General features: G+C 31.9%; 1 protein-coding gene across 3 annotated transcripts in view; it reads right to left on the bottom strand.

Moving 5' to 3' along the window:
* ANKRD12 (ankyrin repeat domain 12) overlaps positions 1-26,304 on the bottom strand; it is a 118,595-nt gene that overhangs the window by 65,593 nt on the left and 26,698 nt on the right. For 2 of the 3 annotated variants that reach the window (XM_006920075.3, XM_025038561.1), the window contains exons 2-4: positions 21,211-21,350; positions 10,557-10,704; positions 3,490-3,558 (exon numbers count right to left, since the gene is read on the bottom strand). In XM_006920075.3, the coding sequence (XP_006920137.1) occupies positions 3,490-3,558; positions 10,557-10,704; positions 21,211-21,297 (304 nt within the window). In that variant the 5' untranslated portion in view covers positions 21,298-21,350. The remainder of the gene's footprint in view (positions 1-3,489; positions 3,559-10,556; positions 10,705-21,210; positions 21,351-26,304) is intronic. The other variant, XM_006920076.3, reaches the window with a different exon arrangement.

Below are 26,304 nucleotides of genomic sequence, written 5' to 3'. Positions count from 1 at the left end.
AAAAACAAGCAAATTAAAGATTCTGTGTTGTGTATGTGGTGGGGGTTGGAGGTGGGGAGGGGGTTAACAGAGATCCTGCAAAGACCCAAAAATGCCTAAGGATTTTTCAGAGAGATCTGATCCATTATAAAGTCAGCTCTCAGACTCAGCTATTTGGGAAATCCTTCGGCAATGCAACTAGCATTCCCCATTAAGCTGGAGGAAATTCAGATGCAACTGGATTACATAGGTTGAAGAGATACAGATGTCTGTTCTTTCTTTAGGACTTCTCTGGGAATTAATTCAGGTAGCCCTAGGAAAGCTAATGCAGACAGTCTGCCTATTAACTGCCTAGGCATCTATTTCTTAGAAAACCGTATACAAATATCTGGGATTTACTGATCCAGGTTTGAGGGCCCCTGAAGAAAGGGGCTATCAAAATAAAAATATAAATAAAATTTTAAAATAAATGTAACACATAGCAAAAATGAGTGAAACTTAGTCATCAATACTGTAGTGTTTTTAGGAAGATGTGACCTGCAGCTAGACTACTTTAGGAGATAAGCATTTCTTAGTAAGTTTCAAGAAAGTAATAAAAGTTTAATATTACTTATCATGAAATATTATTACTTAAAGCATAAAAAACTTTAATAATTCTTATAGTATACCACTTAACTATAATATACTGGCATCCTAATGAACTAGACAAATTAGAGGCCCTAATATTTAAACTCTGTTGTCCACCAATCACTCAAAATTCAGGAGCTCCTAAATTGTCCATTTTGTCATTTGCTTTTACATGAAACAAAAAATTTCAAGATTTATTTAAGTCAGTCTTTACTAACAGTTCTCACGTATAATTTTATTTTGTTTCATTATTATTAATGATCCAATTTAGTTTCAGCAGTGTTTCACCTAACTTACTAAATTTATTATAAGCCCTAAACAGGTCTTTTGGAGAAGCCTATTTTTTCTGAAACATTCACTTTCTCCTAACAATGTTCTATTAACTTTGGTTCTCTTGTATTTAATAAAGAACCATTAAGGATGTTCCATTTGAATAACAAATCTTTAAATATAACGAATGTACTTTTCAACTAAATTTAAAGTATTTAAGTGTGAAAATTTTATAGAAAGTAGAAAAGACGCATTAAGGAAAATCTGTAAAATTTAGTAATAGGAGAAAACAAAATAAAGAAAAAAAACCACATAGTATCATCACTAAATTTAATTTTTTAAATTTGGGAAAAAACTATCTTTTATTTTCTCATTTGTAAAAACAAGTGATTTTATTTTGGTTTTAATTGCGTTTTAATAAAATGTTTTAAAAATATGCTCTAAATGATAGTCAATTTACAGAAAAAGTGACTTATTATTAGAATTCCAAGCTGCCAAACAATCAAAGATATATTACATTTTGAAAATACTCCAACTACTCAAGCAAAAATTCCAATTAGATACTAGCATCCAATTCGAATTCTATTGTTTTCTTTAATTGAGTGATGTTAATCATTTGTCTGAGTTCACGTTTTATAAGAGATAGGAAAAGAATGGAAGCGAACAGTAGCTGGTATAAGACAGGTTAGAGATAACTACCATTTTTAAAAATTGTAAGTGTTATATTAAGCATGCTTTTTTAAGTTTAAAGCATTCAACAAAACTTTGGCTATTTTGGATCTATCTTGTGAAGAACTTGTTTCCTCTGACTTGTCATAAGTAAAAGGTGATCATATAGTATGTATTTGAAAAAGTTAAGTACTTCTCGAGTTTCAGTAACTCAAATATGTATTTATATGTCTGAATAATGGGTCAGAATTTTAAAATTTAAACACAGGAATATGACACATATACTCATTTAACACAGTCTACTATAGACTTGAAATTCCACTCCGCCACCCTAGAGACTTTAAAAGAGAAATCCAAGTGACTCACTTATGACTAAATAAAAACAAAAATGGACCCTTCAATCATCCAGCATTCTTTATTTCAAGGTTCAGAGGATCATTAGAAATAGAGATATCTAAGTCTTATAATCTTGAAAATGCTTTCTTTTCAGGTCTTGTCAGAGTAAACAGAAAGCTCAACACTGTCATACCCCAATTAAGTGTACAGTATATTAAGGAGAGAAGACCAAATTGTTTTTCTTGGTAAACTGGTTCATAAATTTATTAGTGTCTCAAAAACTAAAGAATATGACATTTTCCCACAAAGCAGTCGCTGTGTAAGGAAATAGTGAAGATACAATTCAAATACAGATGAACAAAATTAAATCAATCACATTTGGAATGTGTATACTTTAATTCTGAGAAAAAAAATGCCATTACTCTGGTTTTAAAATATCTACATAAATCTCTAATGGCTGGGTACTTGTATCTTTTCACTTCCAGCAAAGATACCAGATGATGGATGGCTTCATCACATATAGCTCTTTCGGGTGCACCTTGGCACTTAGGATTCCCATTTTAAAGTACACCTAAATCCACAGTAAGTGTAGTCTTTTAAATTTAATGCTAATTATAAATAACCCCACACCCTAATTTTGATAACCAAGTACTAATGGCTTAGCAGTTCAATTAACAGCTTTCAGGATACTTTTAAGAGTAATTATTTGGTTCTATACCACCCCCACAAATCTACAAATTAAATACAAATATACCAGAAACAGAAGGTTTATTTCAGATTATACAGCTAAATGTCACATGCTGAAAAGTGGACACTTAAATACCCAGGGACTCAACAGTATTTTATATTAAAAAACATTCAGCGGTAAGAATAAAAGTCCATCAAAAAAAAAAAAAAAAAACAACCAAACAAACAAAAAACAACCCTCAAAAACCCCACACACTTAACTAATCAGTTTTCGCATACCAGAAAATACATTTATTCTTTATTTTAAAATAACAGTGTTTTTACATTTTCTTGTATTCTTCTATCTGGAGCAATTAAGAAGCATTATACTTGGCCATGCCTGAATAGAGAGGTTCCAACACAGTTAATGGTAATGGCATTTCCCCAGGAAATCTGTTTTTTTAACTCATTTTTAAATTCAACATGGGCAGCAAAGTCAATTGACTAAAGAGTTCAACTTGAAAATTTTCTAAAATGTGTTTTTTTTAAAAAAACACTGCATAATGGAAGAGTAAGATGACATTTTATCAAAATCAACACAATTAATATGCAGCAAAATAGACTAAGCACCTTGGGTATATTCCCATAAGGATCCCTGCACTGCAAAATTCCAAGGGGTTGACTTTCACAATATTTCCTATGCAAATGGTGCCCCATGTTGTGCTATACAACACTTGAGTGGCAGTATACAGTAGTTGTGCTTATAATGTGTTGGATGTGATCCACTGGATATCTCCAACAAAAGCTGGAAAATTAGGTATCATCATGTAGTTCACTTATTCAACCAAAGAGTATACTGGTTTGAAAAGAAGTATTTATAGTACAATAATTGTAAATGTGACAAACCACTGGCTAAACATGTGCCTCTGATAATCTAATTACCTGAGTATGTCCTGTAAGAAGATATAAGTCTCTCCCCCCAATTTTCACTTGTATGTCCTGGATCTGAATCTACAGAATGAGAAGAGACAGAAGAAAAAAGCACACGAAGGGAAATGCAGAATTCAACAACCAACAATTTTCAAAAGACTACTAGTTAGTTAGTCAATGGTAATTCATTGTTTTCCCAAAAGGTTATTTTTAGGGTAAAGCCAGAAGTACATTTAAAACACAGATTTGGCCGATATCTAAGATTTCAGTTTCTTCAACTAGAATATTAAAGAAAGTCAACCAGTCTGCAATAAATACTACTGATGCTACTTATTAAAACATATCATGGCCTTTGAGGCTCTATGTTTTTTCACTCTCTGGATAATGATAAAGGATGTAGTACTCTCTTGCTGTTTTTTCTGTTTAGAATTTATCTTTAGAAAACTTGAATAATGGACTTTGTGTTCTGAGAGGGCTAAAACTACACAAAAGATAACAGAATACTTTGGACTGCAATATCATTCTAGATCATGGATTTTTCTATAAATTATAAACATTTCAAATGGTATGAATTACTAGACCGACCCTCTACTGAAGACCTCATAGAAAAAGCAACCTAAATCAAAATAAGTTTATCAACTAAGAATATGGAATTTTGCCTAACAATTCATGACAGACAAATAAGAATATGGAGAATTGACTTTGGTAATATGGCCAGAGCAGATATTTTTACTCATCAACAATATGCCATTTTAACTCACAATATTATTCTGATATTCATATTCTCAATTTATTGACATACACTTTTCTTTCCAGGATCATTATAGACATTACTAATGAGTTCAGTTAGGTATAAGGAAACAAAAGCATTAAAAAATTTAGAGGACAAGTAATCTTTAGTATTCGAAATTTCAAAGATAAGCCTAAAAATTTAGTGATAAGAAGGCTCACTCAATTGAAAGGGAAATCATTAATAAGATTTAGACCAATTCTAAAGCAAGTGGGTGAATGGACTGAATTCCTTTGAATGAACACTTATATTTCAAAACGAACACATTTAATCAGCAACTAGAAGAATTCCATGAAGAGTATTTGAAATTTCATTTAAAGACCAGCAAAAATTTAAAAATGACCTCTACAGATTACATAGCAAAGAAAAAGTGGCGACCAGTAAGTTGTGCCAACGAAACAAATTAAATGGATTACTGAAAGCTGATATTATTGTGACAGATTAAAATAGTGGATAAACTGAACTTTCAATTATTCATTAACATAAGGAAACTGTAAAACAGTTTATCCAAAACTTCCTTTAGAAGTAATCAACCCACCCTCACTCCACATACCATTTTGGAGTTTACTCAAGTATGTTTATATTTGGGACATCTGAATGTGTATTCTATAAGGATTAAATTAGGAGCTGGAAAATTAAAAGCTTCCATATCTTGTTCCTTTATTCAACTATTTCTTTCTGTGCTATACTGAGACTAGACTATAATGCGACTATTGCTACTTATAGATGTTTTTGTAAAAAACTGAGTGCTAAGCAAAGCAAATTCTCTCTCCCTGAAATGTTCTTTAGCTGTATTTTAAAAGCTGTCTTTAAGTCAATATGCTGTTCTGGGTTACAGGAGAATAAGAAAAAAATACCAAGAATGATTAAAAAGGTTTGCACTATATGTTTGAAATATTTTATAATAAATATCAAGGGGAAAGGATGGAAGAAAATCTGTAATAAATAATCTTCACCAAAAGGTGATTAAATAAAGCACTGATTTTATCTGCTACTTTAACAGTTACCAGAAAAATTATATTTGTTTTCTTATTTCAAAAAGTTCTTCTCTCCAAATTCATTTGAGTCTTATTAAATAGGGTAAATCTTTTAATGGCATCTAAAACCTCAGGAAAATAAAACTTCCAAGGATGAATGGCAGACACGATTTAGTTTATAACATTTGAGCATGCTCTGTAACTGTCACCATGGACTCTGGGAACAGTTAATACTATAATTCTTTGGATTTTCTCATACCACATTATTTACATATGCCAAAAGAAAATCAGTAAGCAAATAAATATTGCTTACTAAGAGAAAACAAACATTTTTAAAAAGTGAAGGATATTGTATCTTTCTATTTAAACATATAAACTAAAATGATGTAGTAATACTACTCGTTTACCTCTATAGAACATTAGACCTATCAAACCTAAAGAAAACATATGCCCAATGCTGTCTGAGGTTAAAGAATATTCATATACTGCCAGAGGCTTTGGAGAAACATCATAGAAATGTTTAACTCTTTAACCCTGTAATCCTACATTTCCATTTCCTGGAAATGAAAGGAAAAAATATAATTTAGGGTATAATAACAATACATTCTTCAAAGATGCTCTTGATGGCATTACTGATGACACAGTAACTGCAAATTTAGTTTGGAGGCCAAGAACAGACTTTGAGTCAAAGGACTGTAACTTTCCCTTTGTTACCATTAGACTAGGAAAGAAAGTATGATTTTATGACTGTGCAGAAATAAAGTTCACTTAGGTAGAAACATTAATAACTATTAAAGATAACAGCAGTCATCGGTTCTTAATTACTGTGCTAAAAACTTTATACTATATAATGGCAGGATTGTAAGGTGCCTACCCAATATTCATTTGTCTCTTCTTACCAGGAATATTCTGATTTTGATTAGGGTGACAATATGCCCAGCTAAAAGTATTTGGTTTTTCAGACTCCCTATCAACTAGGGTAGCCTAACCAATGAGATGCAGGCAGAAGTTCCTAGGGAGGTTGTTTCATCAGTAAAAAGGCAAAATCTCCTTGGGAGAAAGATACTCTGTCCTTGGTCTTTCCTCTCCATTTTCTGCACAGGAAGAAGATTTATTTTGAGTATAAGGCAAAATGCTTAAGGACAGCCCATGTATGAGCTAAGGGTAGCAGAGCAGAAAGATGAAAAGAGTCCAGATCCTGATGGCATTATCAAACTGCTGTATCAATTGTGGACTATTTATGCCTGATCATATTGAATTAAATTGAAAATCCCTATCTATTTAAGCCAGTGTTAGCCATCTTTCTGTTTTAATTAAGGCATCACAAACTGATTTTACATGTTATGTCACTTAAAAGTAACAATTCTCTAAATTGATATTATTATATGTACTTTTACAGATAAAAAAATTGGGACTTTTGTCTGCCTAATCAAGTAATTAATTTTCGAGAATGTATTACCTTTTGAAAAATTAGTATTAAAAAAGAATTTAGAAAGTTTAAGACACACTGGGGTATCTCAAAATAAAGACTAAGAATGACTCATCCCATTGCTGACATTATTGCTGATTTTGGGGATCACTGAGCCTTCTTTGGATAGTATGAGTATCTTTTTTTAAAAAAAGTAATGACTATTTTATAAAAATATGTTCATTATCTAAAAAATTCAAGCCATACAAAGGTATACAAAGAAAGTAACAAATCATCCCAAATCTGGAAATAAAATGTTAATATCTGGTGCACATCCTTCCAAGTATCCCTCTAAAGATAAAAGAACTAGTTGAGAGAGAAATAAATTTATGTAAGAATTGGAAAATATTATACACATGTGCTATTTTTAAATAAAAAGCTGTAAGCTAAATTTTATTTTAATCTAACATTAAAAAAAGCTAAAGGAATTGCTCCTTTTGTCAGAAATATCAAATACTAAAATATAAACACACACATATATAAAAACATAATTTTAAATAAAATTAAAAATTTTAAGCAATCATTTAAAAAACTATATATTTTAGTTTTAGACAATATCAGTTAATTCCTTGGTATGAGAGATTATGAACTGAGTAGCACTATTAACATTTTCTCTTTATTCCCTTTCCCATTCTTTATTATTTTTCAATTAGAATTGAGTCAGTATTATTTTATATTAGTTTCAGGTGTACAACACAGTGGTTAGACATATAATTTACAAAGCAATCTCTCCAATTAGTCTACGACCCACCTGGCACTATACATAGTTATTACAATATTGCTGACTATATTATATTCTCTATGATGGAGAATATCCTTACATCCCTGTACTATTTTTTAACTTTTTTAACTACCTATTTGTACTTCTTAATCCCTTCACCTTTTTCACCCAGCCCACCAACCCCTTTCCCATCTGGCGATCACCAGTTTGTTCTACATATAAGTGTTTTCATTTTGTTTGTTCGTTCATTTTGTTCTTTAGATTCCACATATAAGTGAAATCATATGGTATATGTTTTTGTCCGACTTATTTCACTTAGCACAATATCCTCTAGGTCCATCTATGTCGTTGCAAATGGCTCTCCCCTCATTCTATTATTTTCACTAAGTTGGGGTTTATAATATTTACATTTTTGTTTTGGACCCATATACAGGTTTAGGCTTTTAAACAATCTTATCTTTCCATATGTGTGTTAATATCTGTCCTATGTGCACATACAGATATGTGTAAATATACAGAATATGACTTTCAACGCAACCAAACAGTACATATTAATTATTCCATAACCTGTTTTTTCACTTTATATGTTATGAACATTTTCTATATTGCATATTCTTATACAATGTTATTTTTAAAAGTAAAATCATATTTCTTCATTGGATTTATCATAATTTAACAAATCCTATATAACTTGACACTATATTCTTGGTTCTTTTTTTGCTATTATAAAGAAAGCTAGATAAACATATCTGAAGATAATTTTTACTCTTGTCAGTAATTTATACAGAATAAATGGCAAAGAATAAGTCAAATGTTAACAAACTTTTAGTTTTTGATATATGTTGTCATATTTACTTCCCACAAGGTACTCCTATAATTAAGACCTACTAAGTAAAGCAAGCTCTATTTCCAACCAGAGACCACGTGGTATGATCTAGGCCAACAACAAATTTTGTCGAACATTATAAACTTTATTTCTTTGCTTACTACTGATTTTCTTCCGTATATTTCTTTGCTGACTATAATTTTGTTGTTCTGAACTACTTGCTTCTTTTATCTTTTGTCCATTTTTACACTTTTGCATTTTTCTCTTCACATTTAGATCTTTAAATACCAACTATATTAAGATAAGGGTTGTCATATATGCTGTGACTATTTTTCCCTTCTGTATCTTCCTTTATAATTTCAGCTAATAATTTAAAATATAGTACACTATAAAAAGATCAATATTAGATATGGGGTTTGGTAAACAATTATCTTTTATATAAAAAATCAATAGTAATCTTCATTTTATTTTTTTAAATTATGAATATAAGACAGCTGAATTGTAAATAAAACATTTTGTTTTGGGCCTAGGGAAATCCTTAATGCTATATATGTGCATGCATGCGCACATGCACACACAAAACTAAAGCTTTCATCTCATATTTACTAAAATTTATAAATTCATCCTATCAAAAAAATATATATTTTTAAATCCATCAAAATTTTGTTTAGCACTAGCATGTAACCTTTCCAAAAAGAAAAACCAGTTTGTTATGAAACAGTGTTAAAGAGAGAGCTTAAATATCCCACTAAATTCAGTAAGTGGAAAAACTGTAAGAGAGAAAAGCATATAATCCAATTACAGTATGAATTAATGTTTATTCAGTGCCTGAATAAGTTCATGTCTCCCTAAGTAACACTTTCTCCTTAATTTTATTCTAAATAAGAGACAAATAATCCACCTGATCTAATAACAAAAACTCTCATGGGAACTTTATTATTTTGAAACCTTATTTATTTCCAAAAATATGTTAACATTGTTTGAACTTATCTAAATTCTTTCTTCAAACTACTAGCAGAAGTATTACTGTTGCTAGAAAACAAAACTTGTTTAACCTAAGTACTTTAAAAATGATTAGCAAAAGGACTTCCAGAGAAAAAATATAAGTTAGATCTTATAAATCTAAAGGCATATAACTACTTTCTTCTTAGCTAACTGACCTATTAATAGCTTGAGAACACTGCTTAAAAATAAGAAGTCATGCTTCAGAAAAAATTCTGAATCTCTAGAAGAAGCCAGTGTTTCTTAAAATGGACAAAACACACAATGGACAAAGCGCACAATTTCTTAGTTACTGCAAAAAGAGAGTAATTTTCAAGATTTAAAAATGTCATGTGTTTAAGAACAATTTCTAGTTCAAGCTAAGAGACCTACTATCTGCCTACTACTAAAATTGCATATTAAAAATTAAGTATTTTCTAAAGCTATGTTAGCAGACGACATTTCAAAAGTTTTTAGGGTATTTTCAAAGATTCCAGAGTCAAGATCATTTCCATATTGATGATTAAGATGGCTAGAATGCTCTAAGTAGGATATAATCTCCATACATAAACTCAGAATGGAACACTAACTTTTTGTGAATGAAGCTGAAAAACATTCTCAAGAACAGTTCATTATTAATATTTCATGCAAGGGATAAAACAATTATGATAAATACATAACAAACATTTATATTAGTTTATATTAGTTTCAAGAAATGATTAGTTCAGGGCTAAAACACAATCTAGTAATTTATTTGGTAGTGGTAATAAGATTCTAATCTATTATGAATCTTATTACCACTGTCTAATAAACCTTATTACCACTAGCTAATTCTGATATATAAGAATTCTGACATAAAAGTACTATGAATTGAACTTAGGCAGTTAGCTTCCATTTTTTTTTCGGGGCGGGGGTGGCGAGGGCAGGGTGGATAGGTATTTCTGAATCTAAAATGTCTAATTTTTTTTTCTTTGGTGGGTCAATAATGTGTCAAACAAAAACAATTTTTTTCTCAAATCTACCATACCTATGCTTCCTATCATTGAGTAAATTTCATCACTGAAATGCTCTTCAAAAATTAAGTTCTGAAACTAATTTGTAATAAACAGGAAAAAAAATAAGAAAGCAAATTGTTTTTATCTCTGATTAGAAATCATGTTTGGGGAGAACTATATAAATTTCTGCCCCCATATGATAAATCTTAAATACTGAAATACAAAAATTTCTCTATAAAAGCAGGTGCAAGAAGAATGATATGAGGAAAATCATAGTAAAAGATGATTACGATTTTACCAGAAAACAACGAATTATTCTACCTGTGTCTGAATCTCGTTCTTCATTTCTTGATGGGCTAATGGTAAAAGGAAGTTTACGTTTCATGGACGATTTCTCTTTCATCTCCTTGCCCACATCACTTCGATCAATTTTTGGAGTTTTGTTATAGGATGCAATCTTGTCTTTACTCTATTAAAAAATCAAATATGAATAAAGTTATAACAATATTAGCTAAGCAATACAGTATTAAAAAACACTTTATAAAGGAAGTTTTCAAACATGCAAAAATGCAGAGAGGGTATCATATACCACCATTGTTCTCAATGTACTCAAGACCAGTTTCAATAATAACATTTTTCTAACGTTTCATATTTCCCTTTTACTTAACAAAATTTTAAAACAGTAAAACAATATCTTGAATATAACAGAACTTTATGTCTGAGTATGATAGAGATGTTATCACCAAGGAACAAATAAAAATCTGAAAAAGCAATCCTGGGTTGAATTAAACAGATTGTGTTTTATTAATATCATGTTCCCACTCATTCAGGTGAAGTATACTAGTCTCGTGGTCTACAGCTATTATCAATATCTTATAATCCAAAATCTGAATTGGTACAGCACTTCTAAACTGGGCTATAATGACAACTCTTTTGCAGGAGAGCTTAAAAACACAGTCCCCAAACTATAATAAACCGATATAATTGTAGAGATTCTCAGAAGCAAATTGGAAACAGACTTAGACTGCAGAAGACACTAGCTTTCAACCCAAGACAGAAAAGAAACTAAAAGAAGGATGAGGGGAGGAAAAGACATAAAAAATACTGAGTTTTTTAAAAGTAGAATTTATCAGTAAAACCAAAACGTGATTCTAAAAGAGCAATAGAATAAAACTTTCGGTTGAGTCTAATCATGAAAATGAGAGAGAAGAGAAAAATAAAGATTGGAATTGAGACTTAAATACAATTCCAGAGATGTTAAAAAGTTACAAAAGAACATTGTATTCATTTTTAGACTGCTAAAAATTTAAGGCCTGGAAAATGGTTATGTTCTCAGAACACATGCATTTCTAAAAATGAGTTTATGAAATAGAAAATCTGAATAGACCAATGATGAGAGAAGATAATAAGTCCACAGCCAAAGCTTTATGTTTAAAAAACATACCTTACTCAGAGTTTACAAGAGACTTTTAATACAAACAAATCCAAGGAACAGGTATTTTCCATTTCATATAAACAATGCTACAGCATTAAAAATGAGAAGCTACCCAATCCTTTTCATGTCTAAAACTGATACCAAAGAGTACGATACAGAAATTATACACTAAATTGCTTATGAAATAAATGCAAACTGTCCTAAATAAACTGTGACATCAAATTTAGTTTCTTAGATAATCACAGGCAAGCAGGGTTCATCCAAAAAATATAAGACTAGTTCATTATTAGAAAATCTTATAATTCATTGTATCAAAACAGTAAAGAAAAACATGATGCCTTAATAGGTGACATCATCATCTGAACAGACTATACATTCATTCTCGATAAATTAGCAAATCGAGAAGAGAATGTGACTCTCCTGTATCTTAACTGGTAAAGATTACTGAAGAACAAAAGCCTTATTTATTCCCCAGTTATAAAGTAAAATGCTCTTAACCTGCTTTTTCACTCTGCCAATGAAATGGAGCTTCACAGGCACGCATTTTGCTTATAAAGTTGCATTAAAATGTAGATTTTATTATTATTCAGGTATGATGATGCCGACAGATCAGGAGACCACTACTAGTGAAACAAAGTTTGTTACTCACAGTTCCCAAGAAGAGGGGGCATGACAAACCATGCAGGGCAACATGGGGAAGCACCAAGGTGGGTCAAGAGGCCAAGAAAAAGAAAAATGTGGGCAAAAGCTTTTACTGTGGTTTCAGCAGGCTCTGGGGGTATAATGTGCTGCTTCTCTTATTATCTGGTACCTGGCTCTGAGGTGATTATTAGGGCAGGGGGATAGTGGCCCAGAGTATAAGAGCTGAATAAAGTTAGCAGTTGGGGATGGACTCTGGATTGGGTGGTTTGCATATGAAAGGCATGGTCACAAGTGAGTTGTTTACTATCTCTAGGAATTGACTAGCCCTGGGAGGGGCAGTCTCCCTAGGGTCAGCAAGGCTCAAGATGTCAAAACATCAGAAATAAAAATGCATGATTAATAACAACAAAATTCTAGAGACTTGCTTTAGAAATATGAATCTTTGTTATTAATAAAAGAATCTAAGAAAAACATGAAGATATCCCTTCTCCCTCCCTTGTACCTGTGTAAGTAAAGATACTGTTCTGTGCCATAAAACAAGTTAAACCAATTTGATAACATGTTAAACAGAAAATGTTCTCAAAAATATATTGATCATGCTCTCCGGTGCAATATGGTGATTAGTGTGAATATTTATAACTACTACCAACCTGTTCTGGTCTCTGTAAAATAAAACTGTTTTTGGAAGTGTTAAACAAAGGGTTTTATGATATTCTTAATACTTTAAAATTTATTTTCAGATGTGGAGAAAGTAACTTTCAAACAAAATTAGTTACTTCTGATTGTCTTGAAATTTCTGTATTACCAAATGATATAAATATTCTAGGGATTCAAAAGAGAATCACTGGCACATTATTCCATACTCATGACATAAAGTATATGACTGTTAGTTTTATTATTTTAAATATTTTCTTTTATTTAAATTAATGTTATTCTTTCAATAATCTATAACAGCATTCAAACACAGTAATGAATGGCAAGACAAGAAGGACCTTCTATCACTGCTGCTATTAAACAATGTACTGGTAGCCTTTATCAACTCGGTAAGATAGAAAAAAGAAGTAAAAAATTACCTAGAAAAAAAGAGAAACTATATATATGTACATATGTAAAGAGAAAACTCTTGAAAGATATAAACCAAAATGTTAATGGCTATCTGCAAGTAATGGCATGGCTCTCTTGCGTTTCTGCCCATCTTGCAAGCAGAGGCACTAATTCCCTTTGTTCTGGACTATCTTTTCACGATATCTGCATAGAAAGCCTTGGAAGACACAGTGTCTCCCTCTAAAGCAAAAGGCAGATATGTTTACTATGCAGTATAATAAATAATTTCTCCCTTTAGGGCAAAAGTCAGGTAGATTTATTACCTATTATAAAAGATTTGGGGCTCTTTTCCTGGAACACAACCCATATGTATGTAGTTGTCACCTGTAAATGCAGTTGTCACCTGACCCTCTCTGTATCCCCTTGTGAGTAACAAGGCTCAGGGAACATGCACAAATGCGGATATATGGCTACTGCTATTGCTGTGAGAAACAAACTTTCCTCTATATCCGACCCCAGAGTCTCACGTCTTCTGTCAGCATCTATGAAACTGACTCTCCTGCAAGTAGAGTAAATCTCAAATCCTTCACAGTTTTTGACAAGGCAATTTCTATTTTCATTATTCTTATATGCATTTTCTAATTTTTCTACAATGAATATATATATTACTTGAGTAATAAAAAATATCTTGATTATCACTTGGATAGGAGATAACGAATGTCTGAATTATACTGATGACGAAAACATCAGACAGAACTACTTAAAAGGTTAAATGATTAACAGTGACTCTCTCACACTTTATGAATTTAATCCAAGTTTTAGATTAGCATAGGTTTTTTAAAAGATTTTGTTTTACAAAATTTAAATACTAATTTATCACTGAAAACTGCAGTGGAGAAATAGCTAAACAAAACCAATAGGAAAAAATCCTACGGATTAGTAGTGAAAATAAAATATTTGAAGAATTTCAAGTAAATATTTTTGATGAACCCCTAACCATTGAAATATTTAATGAGATAATGAAAACACTTCATGTAAAACTTATACTGCTATAGAAAAGGAGTGTTATTTAAAATTATGCTCTTTTTAAATGCATTTAAGAAATTAAATTTTGGTTCAGGTTATTTTATTAATTTAGAATCACATAACAGCAATAATCTGCACCATACTAAACTGTAAACAACATCTCTATAACTGTATATTTATTCTTAAACTCAGCAGAAGCTAGAGGCTGGCTTCAAGGCCAATCACTCACTAATAAAAGACAATTATGAAAACATTCTTTGTTATTATATAGGTGAATAATATGGCCATGCCTTCTTTCCTTCCCTCCCTTCTAATTTTATTTTGTCATAAGAAGCAGCAGTAATATGGTTTATAAGCAGGAAATTTGGAATGTAAAATACGGCCTTTCCTCTTTTAAGGTGCAACTAAGCAGTCAAATATCTATTTAAAACTGAAGAAAATTATTTTTAACATGTTTTGATGTCAAGCTGCTTGAAAAATTCCAAAATATGGCAGTAAACACGCACCTCGGAAGACATTGTGATCCATATCCAAACATGTGATCTTGAAAAAACAGTGAATGATTAAACAGAGTCTGAGAACAGTTAAATAAATCCCTTTAGGTAAAGCAAAAGTTAATAAATGAGGAATCTGTATTATATTCTATTTATTTTATAAATCTAGTGATTAATATGTATTCTTAACTTACCTAAACCATATTTTTAATAGAAGGATGTTAATAAAAAGTGTTTATTTTTTGCTCTTGTCTCTATACTTTTAAGAAATCACACTTCTGTGACCTGGCAATGCTCTGGCACTACTGTATAGTTACTGGCAGCTTTCAAAAGATATATATACACAAAGTACCTTACTGTATAGTTACTGGCAGCTTTCAAAAGATATATATACACAAAGTACCCAACAAGTTTACCCTTATACACTCAAACCCAAAAAGTAACATCAAGCAGTCCAGGTATAATTTCGAAGATGCAACCTTTATTACATTTAAACATTTAGAAATAAAAATTCTATTTCTTTCCTCAAATCTAACACTATATTTTGTCCCAACAACTCTACAGAAATTACTTTTACCAATGTCATTTTAAGGTGTCTCAACTGAAAAAATCCAAATGGCCTCATTTTTGCTGTTAACCTTTGTGGCATCTGGCATAGATATTCCCTTAGCCATTCTTCTCTGTGTATCCTCTCTAGGTTTTCTCTGTCGTCCTCACTCCCAGTTTCTCTATTCTTCCTAAAGTACTTTAATTCCTCAGGGTATATGCTCCTCCATTCTTGCCCCAGTCTCTTTGGGTGACACTTCCATACCTACAGGTTACTCTTCCACAAATCCTCATATATTTATTTCAATCTAGCTGTTTTGAGCACTAGATTCATATCTAACTGTATCAATACTTCTACTTAGATGTTCTGATGGCCAACTCAATTCAACAAGTACACACCAAACATTCTTCTCAAAACAACCAGTTTCTTTTCGTAAATTCCCTCTCAGGGAATAGTCCAATCAACTTGAGTGAGTAGGCCCAAACTAGGGCTCAGACTACTCTTTCTACATACACAAGTAAGTTTAATTCATTCAACATCTTTTAGATCCACCAACTTTTCTCCATCCCCATAGCCACTGCCCACACTGCTCTTAGCTTATATTTTTAAATAACATTCTAACTGGTCTCTATTATGTCCTTTCCCTTCTGGCTCACTGGCTCCAGGATAAATTCCAAGATCCTTAGCAAGGAAGACAAACCCAAAATGAACTGGCCTCTATCTAATGCTCATCTCCTATCTTATACCCTTCACGGATTACATTTGATTTTCATATGCACTACAGTACAGATTCATGTCTTTTTTACATCTTCTGCTTCGACTACCCTTTGTTCTCACTTTCCTATTGATTACATATTATTCATCCTTCAGAAACCAGAGTATCTATTCTACTGTAAGACCATCCCAGGATCAGAAACATGCTCACAATAACCCTACAATGTTGTTATACTTTTCTCTCCCATTCTCTCAAGAACGTATATTTGAGGTTTCTTGAGAATACATGACAAGTGTTACCTGAACATACTGAGTACAGAAGAAGATGAGAATCTGGTTATCTTTTGTGAAGCCAGACATTAAAGTTTTTGGAAAATCAATGACACATTTCTCACTAATACTTTTTGTCTTAGAATACAGACATACCTCATTTTATTGTCCTTTTGCTTTACTGTGCTTTGCAGATAGTGTTTTCATCAACATAGAAGCAAGACCCTCCACCAGCAAAGAGATTACAATTCACCAAAGGCTCAGGTGATAATATTTTTTTGGCAATAAAGTAGTTTTTAATTAAGGTACATACATTTTTTTGAACCTAATGCTATGGCACACTTAACAGACTACAGTATAGTGTAAACATAACTTTTATATGCACTGGGAAGACAAAAATTCGTGTAGCCTCTTTTGTCAGGATATTCATTTTACTGCGATGGTCTGGAACCCAATTCGCAGTATCTCTGAGGAATGCCTGTAAATAGTTTTTCTTAAGAATATGCTGTGTGTATATTAACATGTAATAGTTTTACTATATTTAAAACCAAATAATAAATATTTAAATTTTTTCTCAGTTTTAACTTCTGATATTGTAAATATCAACAGATATACCCACATATTTAAAAAAAACTCTTTGAGATCCTCTCATGTTGAAGACTATCAAGGCGTCCTGAGAGTAAAACACTTCAGACACAGAGGTAGAGTAATTAGTTAAGAGTCTTCATAAAGATTCAGACCATGTCTTAACCACTCAATGTTTTATTCCAAGGGTCAGAGGAGAGGCACATAACACAATAGGAATTCCATAGAAGGTTTGTTGGATAAAATGAATAGATTAATGAAATCACTCTCCTTAAGATCTGTCACATTTGCACATTAAAACACATTTGGGAAAATTTTTATGGTGGAATGATGATATTAGCAACTTATATCCACAAAAAACAACTATAAACCTGGACAAAACTGTAAAATACAACTATTTCAACACTCTATAAATTGAATAAAAGTAAACAAGAAATTGAGAAGCATTTCCTTCAACAAAAACTGCTGAACTATGGGTAAGAACAGTGAGCATCTTCGGCATTCTTGCCTGGGGTTGCTCTCATTCCCTGGCCAATGTTAAAAGATTACAGGAAGTGCTACCAGGGTGAAGCTGGTGAAGCTGCCAGAGTGTCGACCTGAATTGGTGTGCCCAAAAACCCGCACCCAGCCAGATCGTTGATAAAAATAGCAAACAAGGAAAGAAATAGAAAAGGGGAGAACACAGTCTTCTTACTCTAAGGTTGTGGTCCTGCTGTGGGGGAGCAATGCTGGTGGATAAGACAGAAATTTAACAGAGAGATTGTAAAAAACTAGACAGACACAGGGGCGTTAGATAAGACTGCCACATATCCCTGGCTGACAGGGAAGCTATGTAAATGCCTGGGGAAGACCAAAGAAGGGCTAAACTCTCTACAGATCCTTCACTGAGGAGGCTGTATGTGTGTGCAAGGGAGATCTACACATCCTTATCTAACAAGCAAAGGGAAGATCTGGTTGAGCCCAGCATAAAGTAAATGCCAGGGCAGATTTAAAAAATGCCTGAACGTTGAATGTACTCCCCAACGCACATACAACTGTCAGCAGAAGATGAAAGAAAGTCTTTTTGGCTCATGATGTTTGAGTACAACCTCTGACCAATCAATGGCTGCTTATTTATCTATGCAAATACAGAGGCAACCCCTAGGAAGCAAGAAAAAAATGGAGACCAGCAGATAAACCCCTGACATTTTACTAAAAACAAACAAACAAATAAACAAAACCCTAGCAACAATTACAACTTTCAGGTAGGCAATGAGAATCTAGAGCTGCTACAAGATATGACCTAAAATGTCCAAGTTTTCGATAAAAATTAAGACATACAAAAAAGCAAGAGAAATGTATGCAAGAGAAACTTCTCTGAGTGGACCCAGGGACTAGATGTGACAAAGACTAGAAAGAAAGAAAACAATGTTTAACAAATTAAAATATGACAACAATGACATCAAATAGAAAATATTAATTAAAAAAATTACAAAAAGAGCCAAATGAAAATACTGGATTTGAAAAGAGCAGCTGAAAATGCATTAGATATATTCAATAGCAGATGAGATAGCAAAAAAAAAGGTAAATGAAATATCTCAAATTTCACAAAAAAAATCTACAGATCCAGGAAGCTCAAAAAAACCTAGATAAGATAAACACGAAGGGATCCAAACACATTACAAATTGTTTAAAGACAAAAGAGAGAGGAAAAATAATTCAGCTGACTTCTCATCAGAAACATTTAAAGCAAGAAAAAAAAAATGGGATGACATTTAATCTAATAAAAAAAATCAACAAAAACTATCCTTTGAAAATAAGGGCAAAGAGTCACAAAAGATCACTTATTGAATAACCTCACTTATATGAAATATCCAGAATAAGCAAATCTATATGGACAGAAAGTAGGTTTGTGGTTGCCTAGGGCTGTGAAAGTTGGGCACAGAATGGGGCGTGACTGGTAATGGGTAAACAGGGTTTCTTTTTTGGGTGAAAATGTTCTATAATTGATAGTAGTGATGATTGCATAACTCTGTAAATACACTAAAAACTATTAAATTTTACACTTTGAGCAAGTTGTATGGTATGTGAATATTTTAATAAAGTTGTTTTTTAAAAAATGATAAAAATTGAGATATTCCTAGATTAATGAAGACTGAGAGAAATCATGGATGAAAATCTGCCTTTTAGTAAATACTAAGAAAAATTCTTAGACTGGAAGGAAATGACAGCAGACAGTAACTTAAATCCATAGGAAGAAATTAAGAATGCCCAAATTAGTAAAACTGCAGGTAAAAACAATTTTCTCCTGTTACTTCTTTAGAAGATTGTATAAAACGGTAATTATAACATTCTGTTGTTGGGTTAATAACAAATGCAGATGTAATCTTAATTACACAGATAACACAAAAGAAGGGGATGAAATGGAGCTATATACTGGAGTGGTTTCTATAATTTACTGGAATTAAGTCAATATTAACCTGTAGTAATTCAGATGTACATAATCCTAGATCAACATTTTAAGATTATTAATTCAAGAAATATATTTTTTAAAAATCACAGAAATTTAAATAGTACCGAAAAATATATTTTTGAAAAATATTTATTAAAAAGGCAGCATATATGGGAAACAAAAAAAGACATGAAACATAAGAACTTAGAGCAAAACAGCAGATATAAATCCAACCCTACCAATAATTATATTAAATGTGAGTAGATTAAACACTGCAATCAAAAGGCAGAGATTGCCAGTGCAGTCAGCAAGGAAAATAAATAGAAATATCCATATTGGAAAACAAGTAAAATTATCTTTATATGCAGATGACCTCATCTCACATGTAAAAAATCCTAAGGAATCCAATTTTAGAACCAATAAATGAGTTCGGTAAGGTCATAGGATATAAGATCGCCAAATAAAAATCAACTGTATTTCTATATACTAGTCATGAAAAATCCAAAAAGAAATTATCTTCAGTAGCATCCAAAATAAAAAAAATATAAACAATTTAACAACCAAAGTGCAAGATTTGTACACTGAAAACTACAAAGCATTACTTAGAGAAATTGAAGATCTAAATAAATGGAGATATATTCTGAGGGGGATGGATTGGAAGACATACTGTTAAGATGGCAATAATATTCAAAGTGATCTACAGATTCAATAAAATCTCTATTAAAATATCAGCAGGCTTTTTTTTGTTTTGTTTTGTTTTGTTCTTGTTTTTTGACAAGCTAATCCTAAAATTCATATGGAAATGCAAAGGATTCTAAATAGGCAAAACAATTTTTGAAAAGGAAGTTGAAAACTTACACTTCTTGATTTTAAAAGCAGATTTAGAGTTGTCTGAGGGTTGGGATAGGAACTGACTGACTGTAAATAGGCATGAGAACCTTTTAGTAGTGATGGAAATGGTCTAAACTGGATTGTAATGATGGTTGTACAACTCAAAGTTTACTAAAAATCACTGAATTGTAAACGGGTAAATTTTATGGTACATAAATTATACCTCAATAAAGCTGTTAATAAAAGACTTGGATACAAATGTTCATAGCAGCTTTACTCATAAAAGCCAAAAATTGGAAAAATTCCAGATGTCTTTCAAGAAGAAAATGGCTTAGGGGAAAAAAAGTCTTGAAAAAACAAAACGAAAAAAAAAAAAATTCAAAGATAATGTGTAAGACTAACTAGATAAAGGAGAGACTAGGGATAGTGAGATCAATTAGGAGACAATTGCAGAGTCTAAATGAAGGTTTTGAGGGTTGAAACTGAATTGGAATGAAGAAGGATAGATGTAAAAAGATAGAAACACAGGTCACTGGCAATGTCTAACAACTAACAAAAACTGTTAACATTAATTGAGCACTTACTATGCACCAAGCATTGTATTAAACACAATACTTAAGTCATTTCACTGTCACAACAATTCTATAAAGCAATATCTATTACGGGGAGTGGGGAGGAGGGAGATGGAGAGAGAGGGAGACATGCACACACCCGTACGGTGAGGGTGGAGAGTATTTCTTAAGTAATTGTACGATCTTAGTAACTGTGTTATCTTAGGGAATAAAGAACTATCTTTGTCCACAAGAACCCAATTTATTTCCAAAGAGCTTAGATAAATGGTTTGGATTTATCTGGCATCCATACATTTTACTTTATGAGTAACGATTAAAAATACTAAATTGGGAATCTTCTCCCAGTTCCAAGAAAGTCAACAAATTTTTAGTATAATCATATACCTTTCTTCCATATGGTTTTTCTACCATATTGCTGTCACTGTCAGAATTTTCACTCTGAACTGGTTTTGTGAACCCAGATTTGGGCATCTTATATAGCTCTTCAGCTAGCTTCTTCTTTTATCAGTCTTCTCATCCTGGATCTGTAAAGAATGGATATATAAGGGTTATTTGTTTATGTACACAATAAAACCTGCTATTTATGCAATTTAGTGCAATTTGCAATAGTACAATTTGGTTTTCTCTGTCTCTATAAGATAATTTATTTTTTCAGAGAAGCTATCTTAACCTAAAATAAGTTTTTGTTGAATAATTTGAGTTTCTAATTAAAGTTCTCTTGTTCAGGTCCATTCAGCTTGTCACTGAAAAGAAAAACAGAACTGCTTTTACATTTCTTCCCACCTTCGCTAGGCTAATATTCAACCTCTACTTTTCTGGGTAACTAGCAGCAGTCGAAGTGGAAGCAGTGGCAACGAGTCTGTCATTCCAGCATGGCTCTAGAGGCAGAAAGTCCTAGTAGATTCTCTAGTAGTTCTGCACTGGTATGGCAGTTATTTCTAAAGATCCAACCAAGAATCTGATAGATCTGATTGGTAATTTTACAACATTTAATTCTATTTTTAAATTAAATTAAATTTATTAAGCCTTTCCTGCTTAAAATCCCTTGAGTAGTTTATTTTCCTTCACTGAACTCCAGACATCCCCCAGGCATTTAGACACTTTATCACCCTATTCACTGATTTAATCCTTATACTGTAACTATAATTATTACTTCGTGTATCATTTTCTTTCCAATTTGTTCAGTCTTCTGTCTCCAGCTCTGCAAGCTAACTTAATAGGGCAAGGATCCTCTTAAAAGCTTATGCTTACATTTGAGAGGTCCAGAAAAAATACCAAGAAGGGGGTTTTAAATGTAAATGGGACACCATGAGGTTAGACCTGTATTGCTGTATGGTGACCTATTAACCATATGTGGTTGTTGAAGCTTAAACTAAAATTAAGTAGCTACTATATTATAAAGTGCAGATATACAACGTTCCTATTATCACAGGAAGCTGGATTGCAGAGTACAGGGCTAGACTGAGGCTGCTGGACAACCAGAGCATGACTTGAACCACAACCACAAACAGGACAAGCCTAATTTTAACTATTTCATGCTTTACATTTCCTACATGGATTTACAGGTCCAAGTAAGCTACATTCTAGTATCTAAGTGAATTATTAATACTCAGATAGAAGATTAGTAAAATATTCTATCTACTGGTGCTTTAAAATGTTTGGTTTTGATAGGAAAAAAAAAACCCCAAGAATCCCTCAAATGAACTGAGTTAATTTGTAAATGATCAAAACTAGATTAACCTGGATATAGCCAAAATACAGTATATTCCAACACACACAAAAAAAACCTGCCAGAGTTCAAATCAAATCTTTCATTTTAATAGAGAAGGAAACAAACCTGAAAAAATACACTTTTTGACACTACACATGAGAAGCAGAATTTACTCTGCGGTCATTTTACTGTTTCAAATATGACCATATAAACAGAATCATTTAAACATAGCACTGTCTTCAAAAGCTAGTTCTGTGTAAAGCTTACAGAGTTAGAATTTTGAGTCATATAACAGAAAAATTCTGACTCAAAAGCAAAACTGAGCTGCATAATATCAATAAGCGTTAGCCTAAGAGAGACTATGACGATAAAGCAGTATCTCTTTTGTAGATCAAGCAGTTATTGGTGAATAAAGAAGTGTAATCAATATTTTTTGAGAAAATTATACATGACAATATATTATATTAATAGACATGTTAGGAAAAGCTTGCGCTGTTTTTCAAAAACTTTACTTGGAAAATTTCAGCACTAACAACAAGTCACAATAAGGTTCCAAAAATCTTACTTCAATCAACAAATATTAAATATTTAATACATAGGTAGGTTCTAGACTCACAATTTCTATTGTAATCACTATAGCAACCACTACGCAAATTTATACAAAGAAATAATAAAATTCATGTTAGGTAAATTAAAATGAAATACTTTAAAATACACTAACCCAATAGAAGGCAGGAAAAGAAAAACTGAGTAATGAAAACCAGAAAGAACAAACAATAAGAAAACAATAGGCCTAATCCAAGCATATCAATATTTATATGAAATGCAAATGGTTTAAACATATCAATTAAAAAACAGAGATTGTCAGAAGGAGAGAAAAAAGTGACCAAAGTATATGGTACTAACAAGAAATTCACTTCAAATATAAGGAAAGAGGTAGTTAAAAAATGAAAAAAAGATATGCCATGAAGAAACTAATAAAAGGAAAGCTACAGCAACTATATTAAGACATAATAGATTTTGGAGCAAAGAGGATATTATATATTACATACTGATAAAAGAGTCAGTTCCCTAATTGTGTATAAAACTAGCAACAGAGCCTCACAATGTAAGCAGCAAAAACTGATAAAACTGACAGAAACAGACAAATTCACAATTACAGTTAGAGGCTTCAACTGCTCTCCCAATTAAGACAGGAAATCAACAAGGAAAAACAGAAAAAATGCCACTAATTCAAACTGACCAGATCTAACTGACATTTATAGAAAAATGTGCCCAAGATGGTCATTCTTTTCAAGGACACACAGAATATACCAGATAGACCACATAATGGGGCATAAACAAATGTAATAAATTTTTTAAAATTACAATCATATAGTTTGTTCAAACACAATAAAAAAAATTAAACCAGAACCAATTATAGAAAGGTAACAGGAATATATCCAAATTAAAAAAAAAAGACAAATCAATAAAACTGAAAAACAGTTCTTTAAAAAGATCAATTAAATTTACATATCTCTAGCCAGACCTATTATAAGTAAAAGAGAAGACCTACATAACAAAATCAACAATGAAAGAGGAAACATCACTATAGCTCCTATAAATACAAAGGACGATAAAGAAATATTATAAACAACTTTATACAAATAAACTCAACAACTTAAAGTCCTCGAAAGGCACAAACTACCAAGCTTACTAAAGAAAACAATCTCAATAGCTCGATATTTATTAAAGATATTGATTTCATATTTAAAAACAAAAAACTCCAGGCCCAAATGACTTCAATGGTGAATTCTACAAAACACGTAAGGAAGAAATAATGCCAATTCTACACACTTTTCTGAAAAAGAGACAAATATTTTATGAGGCCATCAATACCCTCATACCAAAACTGGAATATGCCTTTTATAGGAAAACTACAGACTGATATATCTTATGATTATATACAAAAACATCCTCAACAAAATATTAAAAAATCAAATCCAGCTATAGATAAAAAAGGACCAACTGGGATTTATCTCAGGAACTCAAGGTCAGCATAATGTTTGAAAAGCAATCTAAGTAATTCACTATAACAGACTAAAAACAGGACAACAAATGATCATCTCAAAAGATACAGAAAAAGCATCTGATGAAATTTAACACCCATTAATGACAAACAACTCTCGAGAAACTAATAATGAAACAGAACTTGAATACTTTCTCTCTTAAGATCAACAATGAGACAAGGTTGTCTGCTGTCATCGACCCCCCCACTCCGCTTTATTGAGGTGTAAATGACAAACAAAAATTGTATATATTTAAGTGACAATGTGATGATTTGATATGCGTATACATTGTGAAATGATTACCACCACAATCAAGCTAATTATTAATACACTCATCATCTCACATTTTCTGTGGTGAGAAAACTTAAGACCTACTCTATTAAGCAAATTTAAAGTACACAATAAAGTATTATTAACTACACTGTATACCACACTATACATTAGATCCCCAGAACTTATTCATTTTCTAACTGAAAATTTGCACCTTTTGACCACTATCTCCCCATTTCCTCTATTTCCTAGCCCCTGGCAATCACCATTCTACTCTGCTTCTGAGAGTTAATTTTTCAATTCCACATATAAGAGAGATCATAAAGTATTTGTCTTTCTCTTTCTGGCTTATTTTGCTGAGCATAATGTCCTCCAGGTTCATCCATGTTGTCACAAATGGTAGGTCTTCCTTTTTTCTAATGGCTGAATAATATTCCATTTGTAACTATATTTTAACAGACACCTGAAAGTGGGATTGCTGGATCAGATGGCAGCTGTTTTTAATTTTTTGAAGAATCTCCATACTGTTTTCCATATTGGCTACACCAATTTATATTCCTACCAATAGTGTACAAGGGACTTTTTTTTTGGTCACACCCTCACCAACACCTGCTATCTTTTGTCTTTTTGATAACAGCTATCCTAACAAGTGTGAGGTGATATTTCGTTGTGCTTTTGAATTTCCCTGATTATTAATATCTTGAGCACCTTCCATATACTTGGCTATTTGTATATCTTTCTTGGAAAAAATGTCTGCTCAGATCCTTTGCCCATTTTTAAATCAGACTATTTATTTTTTGCTATTGAGCTGTATGATTCCCGTATATATCTGGATATTAACCCATTATGATATGTATGCTTTGCAAATATTTCCTACCATGCCATAGGTTGCTCTTTCATTTTGTTGTTTCCTTTGCTCTACAGAAGATTTTAATTTGATGTAGTGCCACTTGTTTTGTCGCCTGTGTTTTTGGTGTCATATCCATGAAATCACCTTCAAGACCAAAGTCAAGGAGCTTTCCCCATTTTCATGTAGGAATTTTATGGTTTCAGGTTTTACATTTAGGCCTTTAAACCATTTCAAGTTAATTTTTGTGTATGGCATAATGATCCAATTTTATTCTTTTGTATGTGCATATCCAGTTTTCCCAACACCATATACCAACTGTTATGCCACAAATGCTCGATAGCTTTCTTCTCCTAGATTGGTTTCCATTTTTTTCTAAGAAGTATACAGAGCAACTATTAGTTTCTTGCCATTACCTCTTAATTATAACTTCTCTGGAATGCTTTTCTCTTCTATCTTAAAGAGAAAATTTGTTTTTGTTTTAAATTAAAATAGTCTCAACAGAAGCTTGCAAACCACAGCTTACATTTCTCCTTCTTTTAGAGTCTAAGTAGAAAATGATTTAAATGTTATATTTTGTTTTTATATAAAACAATGTTTTA

Source organism: Pteropus alecto, unplaced genomic scaffold, assembly GCF_000325575.1.
Source record: "Pteropus alecto unplaced genomic scaffold, ASM32557v1 scaffold146, whole genome shotgun sequence".
NCBI lineage: Eukaryota > Metazoa > Chordata > Mammalia > Chiroptera > Pteropodidae > Pteropus > Pteropus alecto.
This window is presented reverse-complemented; position numbering and strand designations above follow the sequence as displayed.